We start from the raw sequence: 22,809 nt of genomic DNA on the forward strand, positions 1-22,809 counted from the left end.
CGGGCTACCGAAGCAGGGTTGCCATCCCCTCTACAGAGAATCAAAATTGTGATGGCTTGTCTTCGGATCATCCTCAGCGATGCTTCCCCAACCATCGCCAATGGCCCATTGTGCAGTTCTAGTGCGACGTAAATGAACTTCAACAACAACAACTTAATATATTTCATATTTAACTGTCCAAAATGTTTTCTTTTTAATTTTCACGACGCTTTCTTTTGACGACGATTATGTTCAATGTAGCTTTCAGTTCCATATAATTTTTTAACTTATAAGTTTTTAATCTATCTGAAAATCAAGACAGAAACTTGCGCCCTTCTTTCTCCTATGACTCTTCACACATTGATCATGAGTTATGTTCGGCGCCATCTATAGCCCATTTCGATAGGCAATAACGATTACGGCAACAGCCAATCAAATAGGTGTTAGTTTCCATGGTAGCCAGGCAACAGCCCACCTGCAAATGTAATTGTTTTCTAGTACAACTCAACTCAATTTGTGGTTGTCGGTCTTCAAAACAAACAAATCGATTTTTTTGCTGAAATAAAACTTGACTAATTACATATGTTAATCATGTCTAAAATACCTTATTGGTTTTAATACATCTCGTTTTTATTCGAAGCTCACTTGGCAACTGCTTTTTCATTTTGCATTTATTAGTAATTGTAATTCAGACAAGTAAACATCTTTGTTCTTAGTTTAAAATAAAATATTTTTATTTTTTTAAATTATTTTGAATTAAAATTATTCTTAATTAAGGGAGAGATTTACTTTGTTTATTTCAATAATATTTTAAGATTTAGGAACTAAATTTTTGTTTGATTATCTTAAATAAAAATTGTTTGATGTTTTTCTCTTAACAGTCTAACAACCAGTGTAATAAAATTATTAATTTATATTTGACATTCAAGCTAATTATTTTCTCCATAATGTTTATAGCATTACTAAAATGATGCAATTTAAGTATTTTTTGTATAGTTTTAATGTTTACTTAATTGAAACTGCAAAGACTATCTACTTTGTCTATTATAATGAAGTTTTAGGGCTTATAAAATGAATTATAGCAGCACAATTTTAAAGATTTATATATTATGAATTCCGTATCGTGATCTGTGGCAGAATAGTCGCCAAGTCTTGGCACATTCCTGGCAGCAGCCTGTGAGAAACTAAAAAAAAGGAATCAACTCAAAAGGTATAACTCATAATTGGGGAGATTTCCGTATCCTGATCTGTGGCAGAATAATCGTCAAGTCTTGCAAACTGCCGCAGTGGCCCACCAGAAACTAAAAAAGACATCACAGATAGGGACTAACTCCAAAGGTATAACAAGTAGCTGCCCGGGAAAACATCTACATGTTTTTTTTTTTTTTTTTAAAAATTGCAAATTTAAAATCTATTTGGCACTTTGGTGATTGTAGTTGGTTGTGCAGATCAGGATACAGAAGTATCCCCTCTTAACCACCCACGGGCAAACATCTACATGTTTTTTTTTAAAAAAAATCTAAGTTTAAAATCTATTTGGCATTGTAGTTGACGCAACAGATCACACTACGGAAATATCCCCATTGTTGTAAATATAGTTGATTAAAACAATGTTTTCTTTTCTGTTTTTTAGAATTGACTGTATGCTAAGATTTAAAAAGAATGCGATCTATGAGATGTATTAACTGGTGGCATGTTGGAAAAACTTGTTCTTTGATTGCTTGTTTGTTTTTCTTTTGTGAGGTATACTCTAATGAAAATTTTATAATGATAAAAATGTATTTTTGCAAGCATCCAAGATCTGTCAAAATAATTGCTAAGTTTTGGTGACTAGCTTCGGCTTGTGGAAAAATAGAAAAAAATCGTAGAAAGGAACCCATTCATAATTATTCCACAGCAAATAAGCTATTATATTATTATACAATATTACAATGGTTACCACTTCACTGATAGAACAGAGAATTAAGAAATCACCTAAAATTACAGGGAATTTTGACCTTTTCTTTACAAACTGTAAAAATACAGGGAATTTTGTTCCTTAATTTCGTCCTTAAAATAATGGTCACCTCTCAAAATGCAATCTATGGGATATTTAAGGAAGATATTTCAGATATACTAAACTATCTCATTTACTATGGCATTATTTAAATATGTTCTTTTTCCGTAACTGTTTCCTGCAATTAAAAATGTTATAGTTAGTCCAAAGTATCTCACACAAGAGCGCAGTCCTCTTAATATAATGTGTATAGGGAATTTTTTTCTCCAGAATTGAGTGGCAATCCTAATTATCTAATGCAGTGTTCATTCTAGACCTTAAAAAGGCAGAGAAGCTGAAAAGGGCATTATTTCCCCTTGAAAGGGGGAACCTATCACAAATATTTGTGTAACTTTTGAGACACCCAAAATTTACAAAGTTTTTTATTTTACCTTAAGAAAAAACTTTCTTATTTAAAGATAAAATTTTATATAATTCCTCAGTTAAATTTGCACATTCTATAAATTAGTTTTAAAAGGAGAGTAATTCTCAAATTTTGAGAATGTTACATGTCGTAATAGTAACTCATTAAACTTATCGGGATTTTAAAAACAATGTCAAAAGGAATAGAGAAAAAAAAAGATATGTAATTGTAATAACTGCCAAAGAAGCGATTGAAAATGACCGTGAACTTGCGATGGAATTGTCGCAAAACAAGCGTGTGAAAAAGTGATTACTAAAATATGAAATGCGCTGTGACATCGTATTAAGAATCGTCAGAATAAAAAAAAAGAACACAAGGTAAGAATCGAGAAACGACCGACAGCTGAAACAAAAACAACATAAACGACGTGAATTTGGGGTAGAATCGATCTAAATTGAGAATGTGAAAAGGTGACTTCTTAAATCTTAAAACTCACTTTTCATAATAGCATTACATAAAAATTATCAGAATAAGAAAAAAACGAGTGGGAATTCCTGGAAACGATGTCAATTATGATGGTATTGTGCAAATCAAACGCCTTAAAAAGTGATAACTCAAATTCGAAATTTAAAAGTTGTATTAAGTTTTATAAGAGTTTAGGGGAAAAATATGAAAACCGTATGCAAAAGGCCAGTAAAATTATTAATAACTAGCAAAACCGGAGTTTGTGCTTATACAATATCAAGTATTAAAGAATCGACACAAACTTCTCAATATCATCCAACTGCGGGAAATTAAAATGGAATCATCCAGAATCGAACGTCTTAATAGCTTCACATTAAGAATATCGGGAATTTGAAAAATCTTGTGAAAGGGGCTAATAAAATGATAAATAACTGCCGAAAAACCTATAAAAAAATGGCATGGTATTGTGATAGAATCGTCCCGAATCGAGCGCATCCAGTAGAGATAACTCAAATTCGAATTTTGAACGTCGTGGTAACATAGTATTAAACATATTGGAATTTAAAAATCCATGTAAAAGGGCCTAAAAAATTATAAATAACTTCCACAAAAAAAACCCATCATCAAACGACATGAAATTACGAGGGAATCTTTATGAATCAGACACTTCAAAAAAGTGATAGCTCAAGTTCAAACTCTGCATGTTGTAATAATGTATTAAATGTATTGGAACTTTAAAAACTATAAGAAAACGATCAGAAAAAAGACGATTAATGGCCAGAACACTATCTATTTCTTCCCAAAAAATGATCAGAAAACCACGTGGATTTACCAAAAAAATCAACTCTAATAAGCCTTTGCACCCCACCTTAATATATTGGGGCACTTATTCTGATTCTTAGGGTGTGTGGGTTTTAGCTTAGAAGGAAATCTGCGTAATGCATTATTATGTGATGAATTATCTTAAATGGATATAAGAGTGTATATTATTCAAAATAATTGGCTGTAATTATCAGTACAGCTTAATTTTTAATTATTACAACTTGCAATTCTAGGTTGCATTTTATTATGTTGTGCTACTGCAATGTACTTGGCCTCAACTAGAAACCAATACACAACATTCTACTGTAAAAGTTATGCTGCTAGCAGATATTCACTTGCTGGGACCACGTTTTGGCCATTGGTTTGATAAACTAAGGAGGTATATTTATTTTATACATTAATTATTTGTCATATTATATTTTTTAAATATTATGTGTCACAAAAATTGTATTATTATGAAAAACTACAGTTTTTAATTGTTACTACAAATAGCACTACTTTATTAAAACTGCAACTATTTATTTTTAAATGTAGTGATTACAAATTACGTTTGAAGTTACTTAACTACTTTCAAGAGACTAATTTTATTTGAAGATTCAATTTATGTATAAATTTTTTTTCAATTAATTTCTTTCCCATTTAGTGAATTTAAAAATACTTTATATTTATAGTAGCTAATTAAAACTTATTACAAAATTTTGGGTTTCTGACACTTTAAAAAAACTATGTCCAAAGGTTTTTTTTTTTTTTACATGATGGTTAAAACTGTCAATCATGAAAAACTTGCCAACCCTGCCTAATTATGATATTTTTTTAAAGTGCTTAAAAATATTGTTTGAGTGCTCAAAAGGTGCTTATTTTTTGTTGAAAAATTTGGCTATGCACCCTGTAATAGGGTTGCCTCTCCACAGGGAGAACAGGGAAATCCTGGAAAATACAGAAAATTTGTTTCTTATTTTCATCTTTTAAAAAATGGTGATTACTCAAAGTGCAATCTATGAGATATTTAAGGATATTTCAACTATATTTCATTTACTTTAACATTATTTAAGTATGTTCATCGATTCTTTTTTTTTTTTCTTTAAGTTTTTCCAGCAATTAAAGATAGTAAAGTTAGCCCAATATAGCTCACACAAGTGACTGTGTGTTTCATCTTAATATATTGTGTATAATGTGTGTAATTTTTTTCTAAATTTGAATGTCGCCCCTGTATAACCAATAATGTATTGCTTAGAATTTTTTTTTATAATCAATTTACTCAAATTTACTTAAAGTCTAATAAACAGGTTTAAGAAAAATTATTTGCTCACTCGAATTACGTGAATGATTAAATTTAAAAATGAAACACAATGCGCATTTTCTCTGTATTAACATTTCCCCGCAGTGGACTGATTGTTAAGACACAGGGATTTAGAGTAAAACACCGAAGTCAAGCATCACTGGCTGCAGTCAGTAAGCGGGCGGGTGACCACTTCTATCGGCCCGCATAGGGACTGAGGATGGGCAGTATCGATCCTCGTCGAACAGTCGTATCGTAGAGTGCTCGACTTCAGGTACGGGTCGTCATGCTACCGAAGCAGGGGAGCCCTGGAAAAGGATTGAAATTGCGACGGCACGTCTTCGTTTCATCCTCAGGGATGTTTTCTTGACCTTTGCCAATAGCTCATTATGCAGCTCTAGTGCGACATAAATAAAGTACCTACCTACCAGTATTAACATTATATTTTAATTGTGATTCCTGACCCACAAGCTATTATCTAGAAAATTTGGTTTAGTTCATTCAGTCTTGAAGACAGTTTAAATCTTTTTTTTTTTTTTTTTTAATTTCTTTGTGCATCAGTCTTATGTAGTATTGCATCAAAAACTTTTTGCATGCAATTCCTAAACTTACATAACAAAAGAATAACAAAATTATTTATTGTGACTGAGCGTAAACAATAAGCTTCTGATGTATCCCTCCGCTTATGTTATGCTTACAATGTGTGTGCTTAATGTTCTACTAGGAAGTTTTAGTATTGTGATTCTCTATTATCATAGTTGGCCAGACAGTCCAATGTGGGCCTTCTTCTCAAGATTTCTCCATGACGACTTCTGATTTATCCCTGATCTGCAATTCGTTTCAGTCATTGCAAGAAAATCTGCCTATCTCGACCACTGCCTTCCCCGCTTTCTTGTTCCAGTAGGCTTAAAAAGCAGCATATTTTTTATTTTATTGTCATCACTTATTCAATCACGTGGGCCATCCAATTTATTCTATTTATTTGTATGTATTTAATTATGTCATGTTCTTTATAAATCTTATACAATTCAAAGTTAAACCTCCTTCTCCAGTTATTGTTTTCATTGACAATACCCAATAGACTCCGCAAAATCTTTCTCTCACATAGCGTGATACAATTTTCCTCCCATTTTGTCGCGGTCCGAGCTTCGAAAGCGTGTGTCAAGACTGGCCGGACGAGAGTTTTGTAGATGAAGAACTTCGTTTTTCTAGAAAGAGACCTAGATTTAATAAACTTTCTCAACCCATAGACAGCCCTATTTGTCAGATAGAGTCAAATTTTTTATTTCAGGAGTTATTCGGGGGTCAGTAGTTCCCCCAAACTCTTAATGAATTCCGAGAAGCTTAAACCTTCATTATTGATTTAATTAATAATGAAGGTTTTAACTAGAGAAATGATGACTAATTTATTATTTGATGTTTAAAATAGACTCATAAATTTTAAAGAAGGTCAAAAGTGTCCTTATAAAATAATATATATATATTAACTCATTTTGTCAAATACTTTAACATAGATTTAATGGGTAAATGTTGAAAAAAATCTGTTTTGAATAATTACAATTTTTTGTTGTTGTTAGAAAATCATGATTTTTGCCAATCCTGGTTAAAAATGGTTAAGAAATAACAGTTTAGCTTTGTTATCCAAAAAGCTTAATTTATATTACCTGTGATATTTTGTAAAAAGAATTATTTATATTAAGAATTAAAGAAGTTAAATGTTTAATTTCAGAGAGTGGCAAATGTATAGAACTTTCCAAACTGCAATGAGTCTTCACAATCCTCAAGCTGTTTTTATATTAGGTACATTTATTTATGTATTACTTTATTTTGTTGAAAATTTACATTATTTCACAAATATATTGATTTAATATAAATCTTGTATAGTATGCTACAAACATTTAAAGGGAGAGTTCAATAACGATACATTAATATTTATGTATATTTTGTTTTTAATTGAAGTTTTTTTAATTAGACAGAAAAGTAATAAANTTTGTTTTCATCAAAATAAATATTATCCATTTATCTGATACAACATAACAAAGTAAACTTTACTGTAGCATTGCTTGAACCGTATCCCTTCATAGAGCTGTATCAGTTTACCAGTAATATTCTTTTCTTTTTTATACAATTTGCTTATGATTCTTTTAATATTTTGTTATCTTTTTATGATAAAAGGTTATAAAGTTCTGTGGACTTACTATTTTGCATATTTTTATTATGTAGCTTATGAAACATATTTTATGTATGTAAACTGTACTTTATAGTTGTTCATGAAGCCTAATTAATAAAATTATACTTGAAAATATTAAATTTTTCTTAAATTCAGTTTTCTCTTTCGCTTTCAACTAAGTAATTTTGCTACCACTATATATATAAAAAAAAAAAAAAAGAAAAAAAAACTGGGATCTTTCTTCAGCATGTTGTTTTCTAGCATTTGAGTTTTTTTAAAAACATTCCAAGAAAGGAAATACAGTTTCATATCTTAACCAAAAAATATCACTGTTATCAATTGCATGTAGTGTTTCAGTCAAGTTGATTGGTTATTTATTCTTTGTAGGTGATATATTTGATGAAGGCTATCACTGCAGTGATCAAGATTTTAATAATTATATTAAACGTTTTTATAGTTTATTCTATGTACCTGAAAATACTAAGTTATATATAGTCATTGGTAATCATGATATTGGATTTCATTATGGGTGAGTAACCTTTTCTTAATCCTTCCATCAAAATACCATTTATTGATCTAATGTGTAAAGTCCCATTCAATCCAAAGTTTCATTCATTTAAAGTGTTAACTTAAAATACTTTACGTTAATTGGCAAATCAAAGTGTCAATTTTAATGACAAATTTCATGTATGCTCAAACCGTACAATGTCAACACCTTTAAATAAAATGTGGGTCTTTTCAGAGACATGGGGGGCCACTCTTCAATCCTGAGAAAGGATCCACAGGATTGAATTCAGTCCATCATTTAATATTTATTTCCATATTTTTTTTTTTTAAATTAAGTTTCCAAAAAAAACAAAAATTGTTTTCTAACGAAAATTTAATTTTTCTTTTCTTTTTAAATAGTGTTATTTTTATGTTGAGTGGTATTGACTGAACTTGTGAAGATAAAATTTGTATTGTTAAATCAGAATCTGCTTAAGTTTAAATTGTTTTTCTCGATATTTTGAGATGCTTCGTTAAATTAAAATTCTCTTTAAAAAAATGATCTAATAGAAAACGTGAATGATGCAGTGAAAAATGAAGAATGAATGTCTCCAAGAAATCAGAAATTTAGCGATGGGTGTAAAGAGATATAAAAGGTGCAGCTGTTATTTTTGATGTGTGCCTTGTAAAAAATAAGTAAATAAAATAAAGAAGCACCCATGCGTCAGAGATCGTTACTAATATGTGTAGCTTTAGTTATGGTGTTTAGCAACCAAAATCATTTGTAAATTAATATTACGCACTGGGAACTGTCAGGGAAAATGAGAATCAGAAAAAAAAAGAAGAAAAAGTCAGGGGAAAGTATAACTTTTCCCCAAAACCCGTAATTGTCAGGGAATTTGATGCCCTATCAAATTACAGGATTTCACTTTTCCATTCGTAGCTTGCGCTTGCAATTAAAAAAAAAAAGCGTATCCTTTATTAAGCGTATCCTGAGCATTTTGTTATTCTTAAGCTTTTCTGGAGTGCTTTCAATCGGATGTCCGAGTTGAAACTTCTGCTTTGAGAGTATTGACATATTAGTTTTTTTTTAAATCTAGTTTTGTTTCTCAGTTCTCATTATTTTTGATTTATAATTTTAGATCATGCTTTACTTATTGAGAACAAAGCATTTTTATTGTCTGCTAGATTTATTTTTTTGATGTTTGTCAAAGAAATATTATTTTTTTATTTGAAGGAATTCTGATTCTTGAGAGAAAAGTAATTTTTGCAAGTTTTCACATCTGCTTTTGTTAAAAATTGTCCGCTTTTATAAATAAAAGCAGAAGATTCCACCATGTTTTGTGTTTTCTTTTTCTTTAATTTTTTAGATAATTTAATGATTTTAATAAATCATCAGTTTATTATAATTCGGCTTTATTTAATTTACTATAATTTGACTTAACTTCAATGTAATGAATTACATCGATTAACTTATATATTTGCTGGTTTCTTTTTTATGTTGGTTTAATATTTTTTATTAATCTCGCTGTTTTGCCATCATAATTTAAATTTTCTATCTATTTATCCTTCTTATTTATGATAAATAATTTTTTATAAATAGAAAATCTTAAATTAGTTTTTTTTAGTTTTTCCTTCCTTCGATTCTTAAAAACTTTTGTCAGTTGATTAAAATAATGATTTAAATTTAATTAAATGCAGATTATTTGTATAATATATTATTATTTTAATTTTTTTAGTTATTTTTTTAGAATGAATTATTTTTTTAGTTGTTGAAAAGTTTAATTACTTGAAAAATAATAATCATCTTTAAAACATAAAATTTTTACTTAAAAGACAGTTACAAATACATCAATAAGACAGCAAAGATACATTGAATTTGTCACTTAAACAAAGCTTTTTTCAATGGGAAAAAAAACCTACCAAAAGAAAAGTGATTCCCCCACTGATCCGAAATCATAAGACCCTCAATAGTTCTTCTGCCCTACTACTCATTCCCCCCTTCCCTTATTACCTGCTACAACAACTAAGAAATATTTCCAAGAGCGATCGTGGGAGCAAGCTGCCAAAACTTATAAGCGATCAGAGATAATTTATGCAAGACAATAGAGGCTTATCTTGGGTAAACAATAGCTTTTGGCAAACCTTGAATTGGTAACCTTTAAGAAATATATTTTCTATTTTTTAAGATGCAAAATAAAAGCATTATCTGATGAATGTAATCATTTTGTCTGCATTCTAAAATAATGTATTCTATAATAAAAAATTTGCAAAAACTATAACAATTCTAATTTTGATAATCTTTCATTTATGCGTAGATTCAAAATATAAAGTTATTACAAAATAATTATGTCATTCACTAAAGACAACTTAACTTATATAATGAAGCACAGTTAAATGATATGGTTAGAAAAATGTTGCTCTGAGTTTTTTTTAAAAGGACAAATATTACTCATTATTAGAAATTAAAGAAGCAGCTGTTATTTGAGCTGTTTCAATGCACATTCTAAAACTTTTCTTTCATTGTGAACAGTTCCGTGTCTTAGGAATTGTATTTGTCGAGCATCAGAATTGCTGCCTAGAAAGTAGATGCTGCTTGCTGTAGAAGAAAAAATAAATGCATATATATTGCACATAAACTACTCAAGTAATCAATCTCTCGACCTTTTCAATAGTCTACTCTCAGAAAGAGCTCCCTTTTTGCAATCCTCAAAGGTATTTCATGAAAAGGAAGTTAAAGTAATATATTATGCAAAATATTAATGAGTTAAAAAAAAAACGTTTTATTTAAAAAAATTTTGAGGAAGTTGGTTAGAAAAAACAGTAATGACCTTTTTCGGCATTTTTGTTACAAATGCCTGCATAAGTACGCGTTAAAGTGCTAAATGTGAATAATATTGAATTGCAAGTAAGAGTGGATAACCTTTCCACCATTCAGCAGGGACTAATAACGCATATTCTTAATTTTCTTAGGATAAGACCAGCCTTGAAAGAGAGGTTTAGTAAAGCATTCAATGTGTCATCTGTTGAAATGGTAACCATGAAAGGGAATATATTCATCTTAGTCAGCAGTATGGCATTGCATGGTGATAACTGCTTTCTCTGTAAACCAGCCGAAGAGAAACTCAAACAAACCTCTCACTTACTCAAGTGTTCCAGGGTAATGATTCTTACTTAGTCTGATATACCCTAGTATATTCTTCTAGGTACCTCAAGACAGAATCAAGTTCTTATATACAGTATTAATGCTACATTACTTTCCCTACCAGAATTTTATTTGTGGTAGAATTCAATTAAAAACATAGCACTAGTTGATTAATGCTGTTTATATTTATTTTAAGGTTGACAGTGTCCTTAAAACTCCCCCATAAGTTTGTGCAGATACTAAACTGTATCATAAATGTATATCAATAGAGGCCAGATAGTCGGTGAAAACTTGTTTTCCTGATTTAAATTTTTTCTAACTTAAAGAGGATTATTTTTCAAGAACTAATTCCTGTCATTTACACTTAGGTATGTGGAACCATTTGTAATAAATAAAAAAAAAAGCTTTTTTTAATTAGTATTACTTTTAGATGAACCGGTTTTGCATTTGTGTGAGAAAAGTTTGTAATTTGTTCTAGCTAATAAATTAGGTGTTCATAAAATAATCTGTATATAACTGTATTTCAAACCTTATTTATTTTATGCACACAGCTTCTTCCTTCTTCACAATCTCATACCTAATTTACTGAATTTGCTGTGCAGTACAAAATATTTGCGAATTTTATTTCCCAAAAATTATTTTTATTGATTTTATTTGCCAAAATTTTTTTTTATTGATTTTATTTGCGCAGTTTGAAAGTAAAAACTGTTAAATTATTGGTTTCACTAAAGTCTTAGGTAAGTTTATCTTAGTTATTATGCTTCAAATTATTTTTCTTAGAAGTGAATATGTCTATATACTGTATTTAATCTATTATTACTATTTAGTTTTATCTAAGAAATTCAATTCTGCTTTTTATGGGGAGTCAACTATACTTTCTCATATTTTTTTTTATTAACACTTATTATTCAGTTTTGTAAGCTCATCATAGTCATAAAAGTGGTTAAATCATGCAGGATTTATATTGCATAATTTAATGCTTAATTTCAGCTGGTTTGGGTTAAATGACAGGGTATCTGCCCACCTGCAAATTCATTAGAAGTCATGGATTTCGGTCACCGAAAAATCTAATTTTTAAAAGGGAATTTACAGAAATACCCGATTTCACAGTATTTCGATTATCTGAATTTGTTACAAAATCCCCACTCACAGTCATATTTTGTTAAAATATAAAATGTTTTTATCATGTTCTTTAAAAATTATGGTATTCTTTCAAAAAAATGAAAGAAAAAACACCATTTCTAGAGCAAATTATCTTATAAACTTCTGTGATTTCAAATTTTTTTATATTTTTTATTTTATCAATTTAAAATTCTAACTGAAGCAAGCCATTCATTGGCAAATTATTTTAATTCCGAAATGAGAACAGAAAAATCAGGAGTATTTCTTTCCTCTCTGATGAACANTAAGGTACCTCAAGACAGAATCAAGTTCTTATATACAGTATTAATGCTACATTACTTTCCCTACCAGAATTTTATTTGTGGTAGAATTCAATTAAAAACATAGCACTAGTTGATTAATGCTGTTTATATTTATTTTAAGGTTGACAGTGTCCTTAAAACTCCCCCATAAGTTTGTGCAGATACTAAACTGTATCATAAATGTATATCAATAGAGGCCAGATAGTCGGTGAAAACTTGTTTTCCTGATTTAAATTTTTTCTAACTTAAAGAGGATTATTTTTCAAGAACTAATTCCTGTCATTTACACTTAGGTATGTGGAACCATTTGTAATAAATAAAAAAAAAAGCTTTTTTTAATTAGTATTACTTTTAGATGAACCGGTTTTGCATTTGTGTGAGAAAAGTTTGTGATTTGTTCTAGCTAATAAATTAGGTGTTCATAAAATAATCTGTATATAACTGTATTTCAAACCTTATTTATTTTATGCACACAGCTTCTTCCTTCTTCACAATCTCATACCTAATTTACTAAATCTGCTGTGCAGTACAAAATATTTGCAAATTTTATTTCCCAAAAATTATTTTTATTGATTTTATTTGCCAAAATTTTTTTTTAATTGATTTTATTTGCGCAGTTTGAAAGTATAAACTGTTAAATTATTGGTTTCACTAAAGTCTTATGTAAGTTTATCTTAGTTATTATGCTTCAAATTATTTTTCTTAGAAGTGAATATGTCTATATACTGTATTTAATCTATTATTACTATTTAATCTATTATTTTATCTAAGAAATTCAATACTGCTTTTTATGGGGAGTCAACTATTCTTTCTCATATTTTTTTTTATTAACACTTATTATTCAGTTTTGTAAGCTCATTTTGTACGAAATAGTCATAAAAGTGGTTAAATCATGCAGGATTTATATTGCGTAATTTAATGCTTAGTTTCAGCTGGTTTGGGTTAAATGACATGGTATCTGCCCACCTGGAAATTCATTAGAAGTCATGGATTTTGGTCACCGAAAAATCTAATTTTTAAAATGGAATTTACAGAAATACCCGATTTCACAGTCTTTCGATTATCTGAATTTGTTACAAAATCCCCACTCACAGTCATATTTTATTAAAATATAAAATGTTTTTATCATGTTCTTTAAAAATTATGGTATTCTTTCAAAAAATGAAAGAAAAAACACCATTTCTAGAGCGAATTATCTTATAAACTTCTGTGATTTCAAAATTTTTATTATTTTTTATTTTATCAATTTAAAATTCTAACTGCAGCAAGCCATTCATTGGCAAATTATTTTAATTCCGAAATGAGAACAGAAAAATCAGGAGTATTTCTTTCCTTTCCGATGATCAAGAAAAGTATCTTTAGACTATAATTCTGCAGAGAGAAAGAAGATTATTTGCCTTTGTATTTTTTTCAGCTGTTTTATTGCTTCAACTCTTTCTTTACTCTATTTTTTAAATTTAATGTTATTATAATGCTTTTTTAAATTTATTCTGTTTTTGGTATAATAACTTTGGTAAATTGTGAAAAGTTCTTGGAATTAGTCATGAATTTGAAAATCAAAAATGTTGTATATACCTTTAATGACCAAGTATAAATTAGTTTAGTTATAATTTCAGAATCAAGGAGAAGGTGATGACTGTAAAAAATACAAAACTCTTCCACAATATAGTCCACCAATATTTCTACAGGTAATTTTTTTTTAATTCTTTAAAATTCAATGTAATTTAGTATAAATAAAATTTGTAATAGCTTTTAGAAAACAATGTAAACTACTTGTTTGTAATGTTTTATAAAATTACCTTCATTTTCAGTAAAGCTGTAAAATAGTTCCTTTTCTCAATACTGTACCCAGAGATGATTGTGCTCCGGAAAAAAAATCTGGATTTCCGAATTTTTTGCGAACTGGAAATCAGAAGTTTCCAGAAATCATCGATCACATTTATGTGTAAAAATTCTTGTATATTTTATCGAGAACATTAGATCTAGAATTTATACTTGGCGTCGCTTTCATTTGTAAATATCTTTTCTAGTAGAATAATAAATGTGATTAAAGATAAAAGTAAACTTATACATAATTATTCATTTAAATTATGTTGCATATAATTTATTTAGAATTTCATGTTTTTAAAATATCAATGATTTAAATTACTGAAGACATTCATGTTTTGAAATGCATCATTCATGATTTTACTCAAGAATTTACTCAGGATTTTTCAGTTGGGCCCCTGTGTACTAGAAATGTTTTAAAATTTAATTAAAGCTCATTTACTTCAAAATTAATTGCACAAGTGATAAATTGTTAACTATGAGAGGGAAAAAAAACTATTTAAAGAGTTTTCGTGATTGCTGAGCTAAATAAATGACAGTAAGTAACAACTACTTTTAACTTAGTCTAAAATTATTGCTTTAAAAGTATAAATTTTCAAGCGCCAAAAATATTAAATTGTTTATTTTTTTCTGTTCTGAGTTTGCAACCAAGGGTGGAAGAAACCCACTTAATACAGCGCATCTATTAGATTTAGGGAACTTATTATTTTTGGATAGGCAAAGAATGCAAACTTTTATGATTTGAAATTAAAGCAGGGCACAGAAATGTTTTGGGGCCTCTACAACATATCATACGATTTAAAATAGATCTAAAAAAATTTCACATAAAGTATTTTTAAAATATGCAGCAATTTTAGCAAACTTAAACACATTTTTATCACCCCAAAAAACTCGATGCACATAGAATAAAGCATTTTTAAACTGTGCAGAATTTTTGTTTTATTTTTAAAAATGAGATACTAACCAATTGCAATCCTTAAATAATAAAATAATTTCCAAAAACAGGAATCTAATTAAAACTATTAAATTAAAAGAACATAAGTGTTTAACAAATAAATAAATTCAAAAGGTATGAATTATTTCCTCTAACTATTAAAAAGTCAGTTATTAAAACATCTTTCAATGCAATTTACCAGTTTAAAAGTTGCTCTCTTATGGGTAACTCTTTCAATGTGATTGCTTTATTTAACTCATTATTAATACTAAACGGAGTGGGTGGTGGTCAAGCTTTTCTAGAGAAATTAGTTGAGTACCTAAAAACTTAGAGAAATAGGTTTCGGTTATTTTTCAAAGTTTTTTTGGTGATTCAAATTACTGGTGTTTGCTTGATAATCAATCACTATTTATATAAATAAATGCACACTTTTTAAAAAGGAATATATTTCTTTAAAAAAAATATGTAATACAATGTTTTTGCTCTTAGTTTTTTTTTTAATAAAATATATAAAAAGTTAGATTTCCCCTCCTTTTTCAAGGACCCCTGAGTGCTTGGGGCCCTCAAGCCTTGCCCGCCTGTGTCCATGCATAGCGATGGTACTAGAAGAATTAATTGATATGATCATATTAGATGGACCAGAAAGTAATGTTTTTTTCAGTGCATTTGATATATGTTATCAAGATTTTATTTTTAATCAGTAATGTATTCACCCTCAACAACCTTTCAATGCCGTGTCGGAAATGGATCGTGAAAAAATGAATTGATTTTTAAGACTAACGAATATTTAATGCGTCGAAACGACATTACTTTTCGGTCCCCCCAACAGAGCAATTCTGAAAAAAGAGTTCCACATCTTGATGCATAACATTATATTGCATTTTTCCCTTTTATTTTATTGAATTATGTGTGGCTACCTTTTCGGTTATGAATATTAAAACCAAGCATCAAAACGAAATTAATCTTGTGATCGCTTTACGTGGTGTGGCTGGTTTGACACCTAGAATGGACATGTTAGTCAACAACAAGTGAAATTAAATTCAATATTTATTTTTTGAATGTTTAATATTTCCTTTTTTTTATTTCATATTTACTTACATTCTTGTGCTACCGTGACAATGGTTGTATAATTTTCTGCCACTATTTTGTTATTTAAACAGCAAAATCAACATTTGTATCAGAATTAATATAAATTCCATTTATGTTTAAATAGGTTTAGGATCAAAACATTTTTCATTGTGGAGTATATGTGAATAATGAAAAACTAAAGTGCCACACTTTTGTTTGTGTAAAAATGATGCCGTTAGTCAAAATGACTCATTTCAGGTGTCCAAAAAATTAAACATTTCATCAGTAAACTGGATTGAGACACACTGATCTGTAGAAATTCCGCTCCTCATATTTGCGTTTTAAAGATCTATTGCTCTTTTAAAAGACAGGAGGAAAAAAAAACTGTTTTAATTTAATCTTTTTGCTAAAATTTATGAACTGTATGTTTTAAAAAATTATCCAACAAGTGAATTTAGGTATGACTATACTTCTCTTTCCCTCCCCCCCCCATCATTTTTTAATGTTGAGTGAATTATATAGTACATTAACCATAAAATGATATTTTGATTTAGAATGGTCTAATGGTTCTTCACCTCAATTATAGCATTTTCCTCTGTACCGTCCATCTGATAGCCATTGCAAAGACATTGATGCAGCTCCATCTAATATCATTAATGAGCCTTTCAGAGAATTTTGGGATTGTTTATCAAGAGGATCAACTAATAAAGTAATTTTATTTGTTTTTAAAAATCTTTTAAATGTTTTCTTGTTCTGTAGAGTCTACTCTTATGGGACCATTCATTACGAATCCCTGTGGCAGTTTTTTTGTTTAATATTCTGCTACGATTTTCTCTAGTACTAATACCTTTCTGAGAGACATTTTTAATATGCAGTAGTAAATATATATGCTACTAATTCAAAGTAACAGAAGTGCTAAAAAAAACCCCTTCATGTATAAAACAGAACAGTATATATATATATATATTTAATAATAAATGTAAAATTTTTTTTAAAAATCTAAATATAAAAGAATACATATTTTAATGTTATTGGCAATATTCTCCTGTTCTAAACATATTTGTATAGTTAACCTGTTTTAAATTTTTGCTATCTGGAAATTACTTTATCTAATATGAATCTGAAATTCTAACTTTAGCCAATCATTGCGGAATTTTTTTATTTAAAGGAAAAAAAAATTGAAAAAAAAATCACGAGCAATTTTTTTACCTCGGATATGCGAAAAAGGCATTTTTTGAATATAATTCTGCAGAAATGGGAAGAAAGTTCTTACGAAGAAAAAATGCTTCAGTAAATTTTTGGAAAATTCTGCAGATTTAAAAAAAAGAAAAACTTCTTTGTTTCCAAATAAAAAAATCTTTAAGCAGGAACTCTGTAATGTTCTGCGACAGTGTCACCACGATTCTGCCACGGAGTTGCGAATAATAGATAGGGAGAAGAAATGAGTTAACGTAAATTATTAAATAATGACTTGAATACTTGTTTAACCAAGCTGAAGTCTTTTCTGAATGATGTTCAAAGGAAGGATGATCGACATTAAAAGAAGCTTGATGAAGCAGGTCTATCTTTAATTGAAGGAACAACGCACGCAGGGCCAGAGTCTAACAAAGGCTGGGGCATACGGGGCAGTTGCCCTGGCCCCCACATCAAGGGGGCCCCCAAATCGAATTGAAAGTTTATTTTAGGTTTCCTTCATTAATGAAAATTTTTTAAAAACAAAATATCAGTACAGTTTCATGTCAGCTACTTCATTGCACAAAAAATCCATCTTTCGTAAATCCATGGCTTTATAGTGTTGAATTCAGCTAAATTTTCGCAATTACGATGGAAAAATTTGGCCAGTCAAAAGCCTGTATTTTTACACATAGCAAACTGCGATGTTTTTACAAAAATACAGCCTTCTGATAGGCTTAAATGAGCCACAGTCATTGCAAAAATTTAGCTGAATTCTGCCCTAATGTCAGCAATGATATAAATTTTTCGCAGCTAGATAACAAAGTGAACAATCTGATAACTGCATCCGGCATGATGGATATAGAATTGTCAGAAAATCAATAAAATGGACTGAGCATCGGAGGAATAGCTATTCTTGTCATCTATGTATAATGAGGTGAAAAATTTAAATAAGTTTCATTACTGAATGAGAGGGGGAGACCCAGGCTATTCTAAAAGAGAAAGCTCTTTTTTGCAGCAATAAATTTTCAACATCAGATTTCTGTTTTGCAGAGGTTCACTTCCACTATCATAGATTTTCATTGACTGTTTGAAGCATTTTCTGTGTCGAATCCTCATCATCAGTACAAGAAGCCCGCAAAGCTAATATAAGATGTCATTTCTGATGGATACTAGTTTTTAAAAAAAATAGTTATTATTAGAATTATAAGCATATAGTTTGTGACCGGACTGTTGAATCGTAAGGGAAGATGATGGATCGTGTTGTAATTTAGTTTTACCATTTATGTAACTTTATTAAATAATAATTCATTTTTCTGTGTTAATCCCTGATAATTTGCTAAAAGTAAGATTTTGCTTGGAAAAGTTACAAAAGTTATATTCCCAAATTTCCATTTAATCTTCATACAGGGTTGCCTCTCCACAGGGAAAACTTGGAAAATATAGGGAATTTAAAAATCGCATAAAATAACAGGGAAAATGCAGGAAATTTTGAGTTTTTCCTTTCAAACTTGAAAAAATACTCGGAATTTTATTATTTTTCTTTTAAAAAATGGTAAAAATGCAATCTATGGGATATATAAGGATGACTATACTAAACTATTTCAATTACTATAGCATTATTTGTTTTCTGTATTCCAGGAATTAAAACTAGTCCTATACAGCTCACACAAGAGTACAGTGTTTTCTATTCATGTATAATCTGTACAGGGAATACCAATCCTGTTATAATTTGTACCATAAAATATGTATTCAAAAATAATAAGGTCTAAATAAGTTTTGCAAGTATGATACTTGAATTGAATTCGTAAGGAAAGGATGGAATGCTCATAGGGACATATTTTTGACAGGTGCTGAGCTTACTTGAGCCGAGAGCCGCATTTTCTGGTCACACTCATCATGGCTGTTTCACTGTTCACAGAGAACAGATACCTGAATGGACTATTCCATCTTTTAGCTGGAGAAATAAAAATGATCCCAGTTTTATATTAGTAAGTCTTTTTATTATTTCCTCCACAGCTGACCCAATTTTTTGGGTATACGTCGACTAACTCCGTAGCCTTATCATTTTGAAGACATGGAATCTCCTGGATCAAGTATTGGGAGAAATTTGTCTTTGTTGAGGACTTTTCGGTGGAACTAACCTGCATGGAGAGGAAAACCTCTCACGGTTAGCCTGGCGGCAAGGGGACTCTCACCAATAATACGTTTACCGCTGATTCCCCCGGGACCTTTCCTCAATTGTATATAAAAGTAATTTCATATAATGTGCATAACTTTTTAGAATCCTTTAAAGTATATGTATCACCAGCAAAGTTTCGACATTGCTCAAAATCAATTAAAAACATATGAAATGTTTAAACATTGCTTTGAGCAGTGTAACTAATGATAAAATATGGTTATTTTATGGCTGGGTTATCTTTCATTTAAATATACACTACACTGAATCTTAATTGCTCTAATTATTTATGAAATTTTAGGATTTCGATAGTTAAAGGTAGGTCACCTCAAAGTACTGAGTGAAAAAGTGTCGTGTTTATGGAGAAAAAAATTATGCCTCTTTGAAAGAACAACAAATTGTTTCAACTATACCTTTCATGTATGTATTCTGTTGATTTTTAAATCTTAAGAAGGGATCTTTTAATCTAGACTATTAGTGCTGACGTGAAATATCCTCAGTGGTAGACAGATCATGGGTTAGAGTCCCCTAGCCGACAGGCTAACCGTGGGAGGTTCAGGTGGTCTTCCTTTGCATGTAATACAAATGCGGGTTAGTTCCATCAAAAAGTCCTCCAGGAAGGCAAATTTCTCCCAATATTCGATTTAGAAGTTCCTTTGTCTTCTGGATAAGGTTCAAAATTACAAGGCTATGGAGTTGAACATTAGAACACTTCTTTAAAGTCCGAAAAAATTGGGTCGGCTGTTCGACGACGGTTATATATAAAAGAAAAGCTAGACTATTATGACTGGAATAGCCTGGCTGGTAGGGCACTGGGCCCATGTCCAAGAATTCGTGGGTTCGATTCCAGCCGGCGTAAAACTCCCCGTGTAGTAAATGGTGACTGATGCACGTTAAATCTGTCGAGTTGCAAAGTCCTCCATGTTTACATCACAAATCAATACCTCTGGAGGTACCAATCCAGGAGTTTCCTTGTCTTCTGGATTGGGTTCAAAATTACAAGTCTGCGGAGTTGAACGTTAGTAGTCGTAAACCCAAAATTGGATGAGCTGTTCAACGATGGATAGTTAAAAAAAAAAAAATCTAAACTATTAGGAGTTAGACATCAATCCATAGTTAATTCTGAAATTTCAAAAGGGTGGACGATTCCTCCTTGCCATCACTGGTATGCAGGCAAAGAGCCAGGTTTTTCATTCGCCCTTAATTGTGACAGAGCTTCCAAAACCACAATTTACAGATTAGCAAGCGGTCACACAAAATGCCTCTCGTTTTTCGAAGGCAGGAGAATCTTCCAGATCTGCTCCAAATGTCAAACTGAGGAGGCTTCTCCCGAACATGTCCTGGACTGTTTGAGACTTTCCAGAGAGGACATATACTTATCCCCCCCGTCTGGTCCTCGATTTCCTCAGGGTCGACGGTCTGATGGACAGACATTTGGAGTCTAGCTACAGCCACTGGCTAAATTATTCGACTCACTCTAAGATTCTGTGTAAAATCTTAATTATCATCAGATTTATTGTTTTTACGTGACTGAAATCTGTTTGCAACTTGTTTATGTTCGTGTATCAATTGGTTAAATTAGGCAATTTACAATATAAATTCAACGATGGGATAGATTAGACAATATATTATATAAGTATAAAATATATTATTATATTGTAATAAGTAGACGCACTTTAAATAATGATATATATTTTGTACGAGTTTGTATGCAGTACTTTTACATTTAATCATACATGTCATGGATTTCTTGTATACTTCCTATTTGTATTTATTTTCAACGTAATGTTAACCCATTGAGACACGAATGTAAACAAGTGCAAACCGGTTTCAACCACATGAAAACTGGGAAGGGGATTGTAATTATTGTTGAAATTCCTTATTTTATTATTCTGTTTTAGGCTGCATTTGCTCCTGATACTTACAAAGTGACAAAGTGCTACATGCCAAAAGAAAGTACGGTGATAAGTATTTACGTAGCTGGAATTGTTCTCATAATGCTCTGGATGTATTTCAGTCGACACAGATTCTTGAGGGGAGTCTTTTATAAAGATAAATGAATGTATATAAACCTGCGACAGAGTCTTTCATTTTTATAGCAAGTCTGTTACTTTAGTTTAAGAGTTTAAATAAAGTTGTATATTTGTTAAGAAGACCTTCTTTATTATTAATATTTGCCCTTTAAATATAATTTTGTGTTACAATTTAAAAGTTGAGAGTTTCTCTTTAAAAAAAAATATTTTTTTTATTAATTTCTTTTAAGCTTATGTAATAGAAAAAGAATTTATGCGTTAAGACTTTCAAAAAGGTCTGATTAAAGTGTACTGATCACGCAAAATTTGAACTAACTTGTGAAAGAAACTTGAAGATTTGTTTCTTTTTCAACTACTTCCGCCCTTACCAATTATTTTGATTAAAAAAAATGCAAAAAATCAACTTATTTTTTTAAATTTATTAATAGATGCAAGGAAGTAAAACAAAACATAATGCACAAGTTTTAAGTTGAAATTTGGATTTTTGTATGTGTAAGAAACCATTCATTTAAAATCAGTTTACTGTCCCGCCTTATTTCGGGCAAATGAAAAAAATTAAATATTATTCTTTGTATGATAGTTCTTAAAATGAGGGACAACACAAAATGATACTTTTCAAACGTCAGTGAAGGAATATGCCATTTTTTTTTAATACTCTTCTCGCTATGTAAATTCAGCAATCGCACAAAACACGTGTGCAGTCCAACATCAAAACGTTGCAAACTTCCAATCACGGCAGAGTATGTTTTCAGCGTGCATTACCCAATTTGTCGTGCATTACCAATCTTACCCAATTTTTCGCCAACAATGTGGTCGGAGCGAGCAGGTTATTCGTAGGAGGTTTTCTTCTCCAAGTAAAGCAAACGTGAGTTCGCATCAAAAAGTATTCCAGCCAGTCTTGTGGGATATCCCCCCCCCCCGTATTGTTCCCCGTATAAGATTGAAATCTTATACGGGGAAGGGGGGAAAAAGTAGTGACGCCAGTTACTTTGACAATAAGAAAAAACAGAAAAGTAGTTGAGTAATCATTCGAATAAACTTTGATGTGTGAACATAGCAATAGTTTAGGTTATAACATTGGATTGATGTTATTCTGAAAATTTGATGCCATGATTTACGTGTCATTTTGTAGCTGGGCAATCCATAGAATAAATTGGGCCTGGCGGGTAGGGCTCATGTCTAAGAGGTCGTGAGTTCGATTTCCGCCAGTGACTGATGAATTTTGCGGGTCGCAAAGTCCTCCATGTTTTTATAAGAAATTATACTTTTGGAGGTAATGAATGGATCGTTCTTTGGATTCGGGTCAAAATGACGATCTGTGGATGAATTAATCGATGTATAAACAGATTGTGACGTGTGCGCGGCTGAAATCGTATTCTTGGCCATCGATGGCGTTACTGAAAAAAAAAAAACAAGAAACTCACCC

The 22,809-nt window shown here is 30.4% G+C and overlaps 1 protein-coding gene across 3 annotated transcripts; it reads left to right on the forward strand.

The window, feature by feature from the left end:
- The first annotated feature begins 467 nt into the window (after positions 1-467).
- Positions 468-21,503, forward strand: LOC107447525 (metallophosphoesterase 1). 3 transcript variants are annotated; one of them, XM_043055883.2, is made up of 10 exons: positions 468-675; positions 1,613-1,722; positions 3,899-4,044; positions 6,674-6,744; positions 7,502-7,643; positions 10,574-10,760; positions 13,786-13,857; positions 16,585-16,707; positions 19,022-19,162; positions 21,252-21,503. In XM_043055883.2, exons 2-10 carry the CDS (start codon positions 1,642-1,644, stop codon positions 21,408-21,410), a joined length of 1,122 nt encoding a protein of 373 aa, XP_042911817.1. In that variant the 5' UTR covers positions 468-675; positions 1,613-1,641; the 3' UTR covers positions 21,411-21,503. The 3 variants fall into 3 exon arrangements, with proteins under 3 accessions (XP_042911817.1, XP_042911818.1, XP_042911819.1); XM_043055884.2 differs by having other exon boundaries at positions 476-662; XM_043055885.2 differs by lacking the exons at positions 468-675; positions 1,613-1,722 and adding an exon at positions 1,008-1,189.
- The last annotated feature ends 1,306 nt before the right edge of the window (positions 21,504-22,809 follow it).

This window comes from Parasteatoda tepidariorum, chromosome 4, assembly GCF_043381705.1.
Source record: "Parasteatoda tepidariorum isolate YZ-2023 chromosome 4, CAS_Ptep_4.0, whole genome shotgun sequence".
In the NCBI taxonomy this organism is placed as follows: Eukaryota; Metazoa; Arthropoda; class Arachnida; order Araneae; family Theridiidae; genus Parasteatoda; species Parasteatoda tepidariorum.

What these genes read in the sequence shown, in the direction of transcription:
- LOC107447525 (XM_043055883.2), top strand. Translation starts at nt 1,642, where the DNA reads ATGCGATCTATGAGATGTATTAACTGGTGGCATGTTGGAAAAACTTGT. An exon ending in GATATTGGATTTCATTATGG is followed by an intron (nt 7,644 to 10,573) that starts GTGAGTAACCTT and finishes TAATTTTCTTAG; the next exon opens with GATAAGACCAGCCTTGAAAG. An exon ending in CAAGAGGATCAACTAATAAA is followed by an intron (nt 16,708 to 19,021) that starts GTAATTTTATTT and finishes TATTTTTGACAG; the next exon opens with GTGCTGAGCTTACTTGAGCC.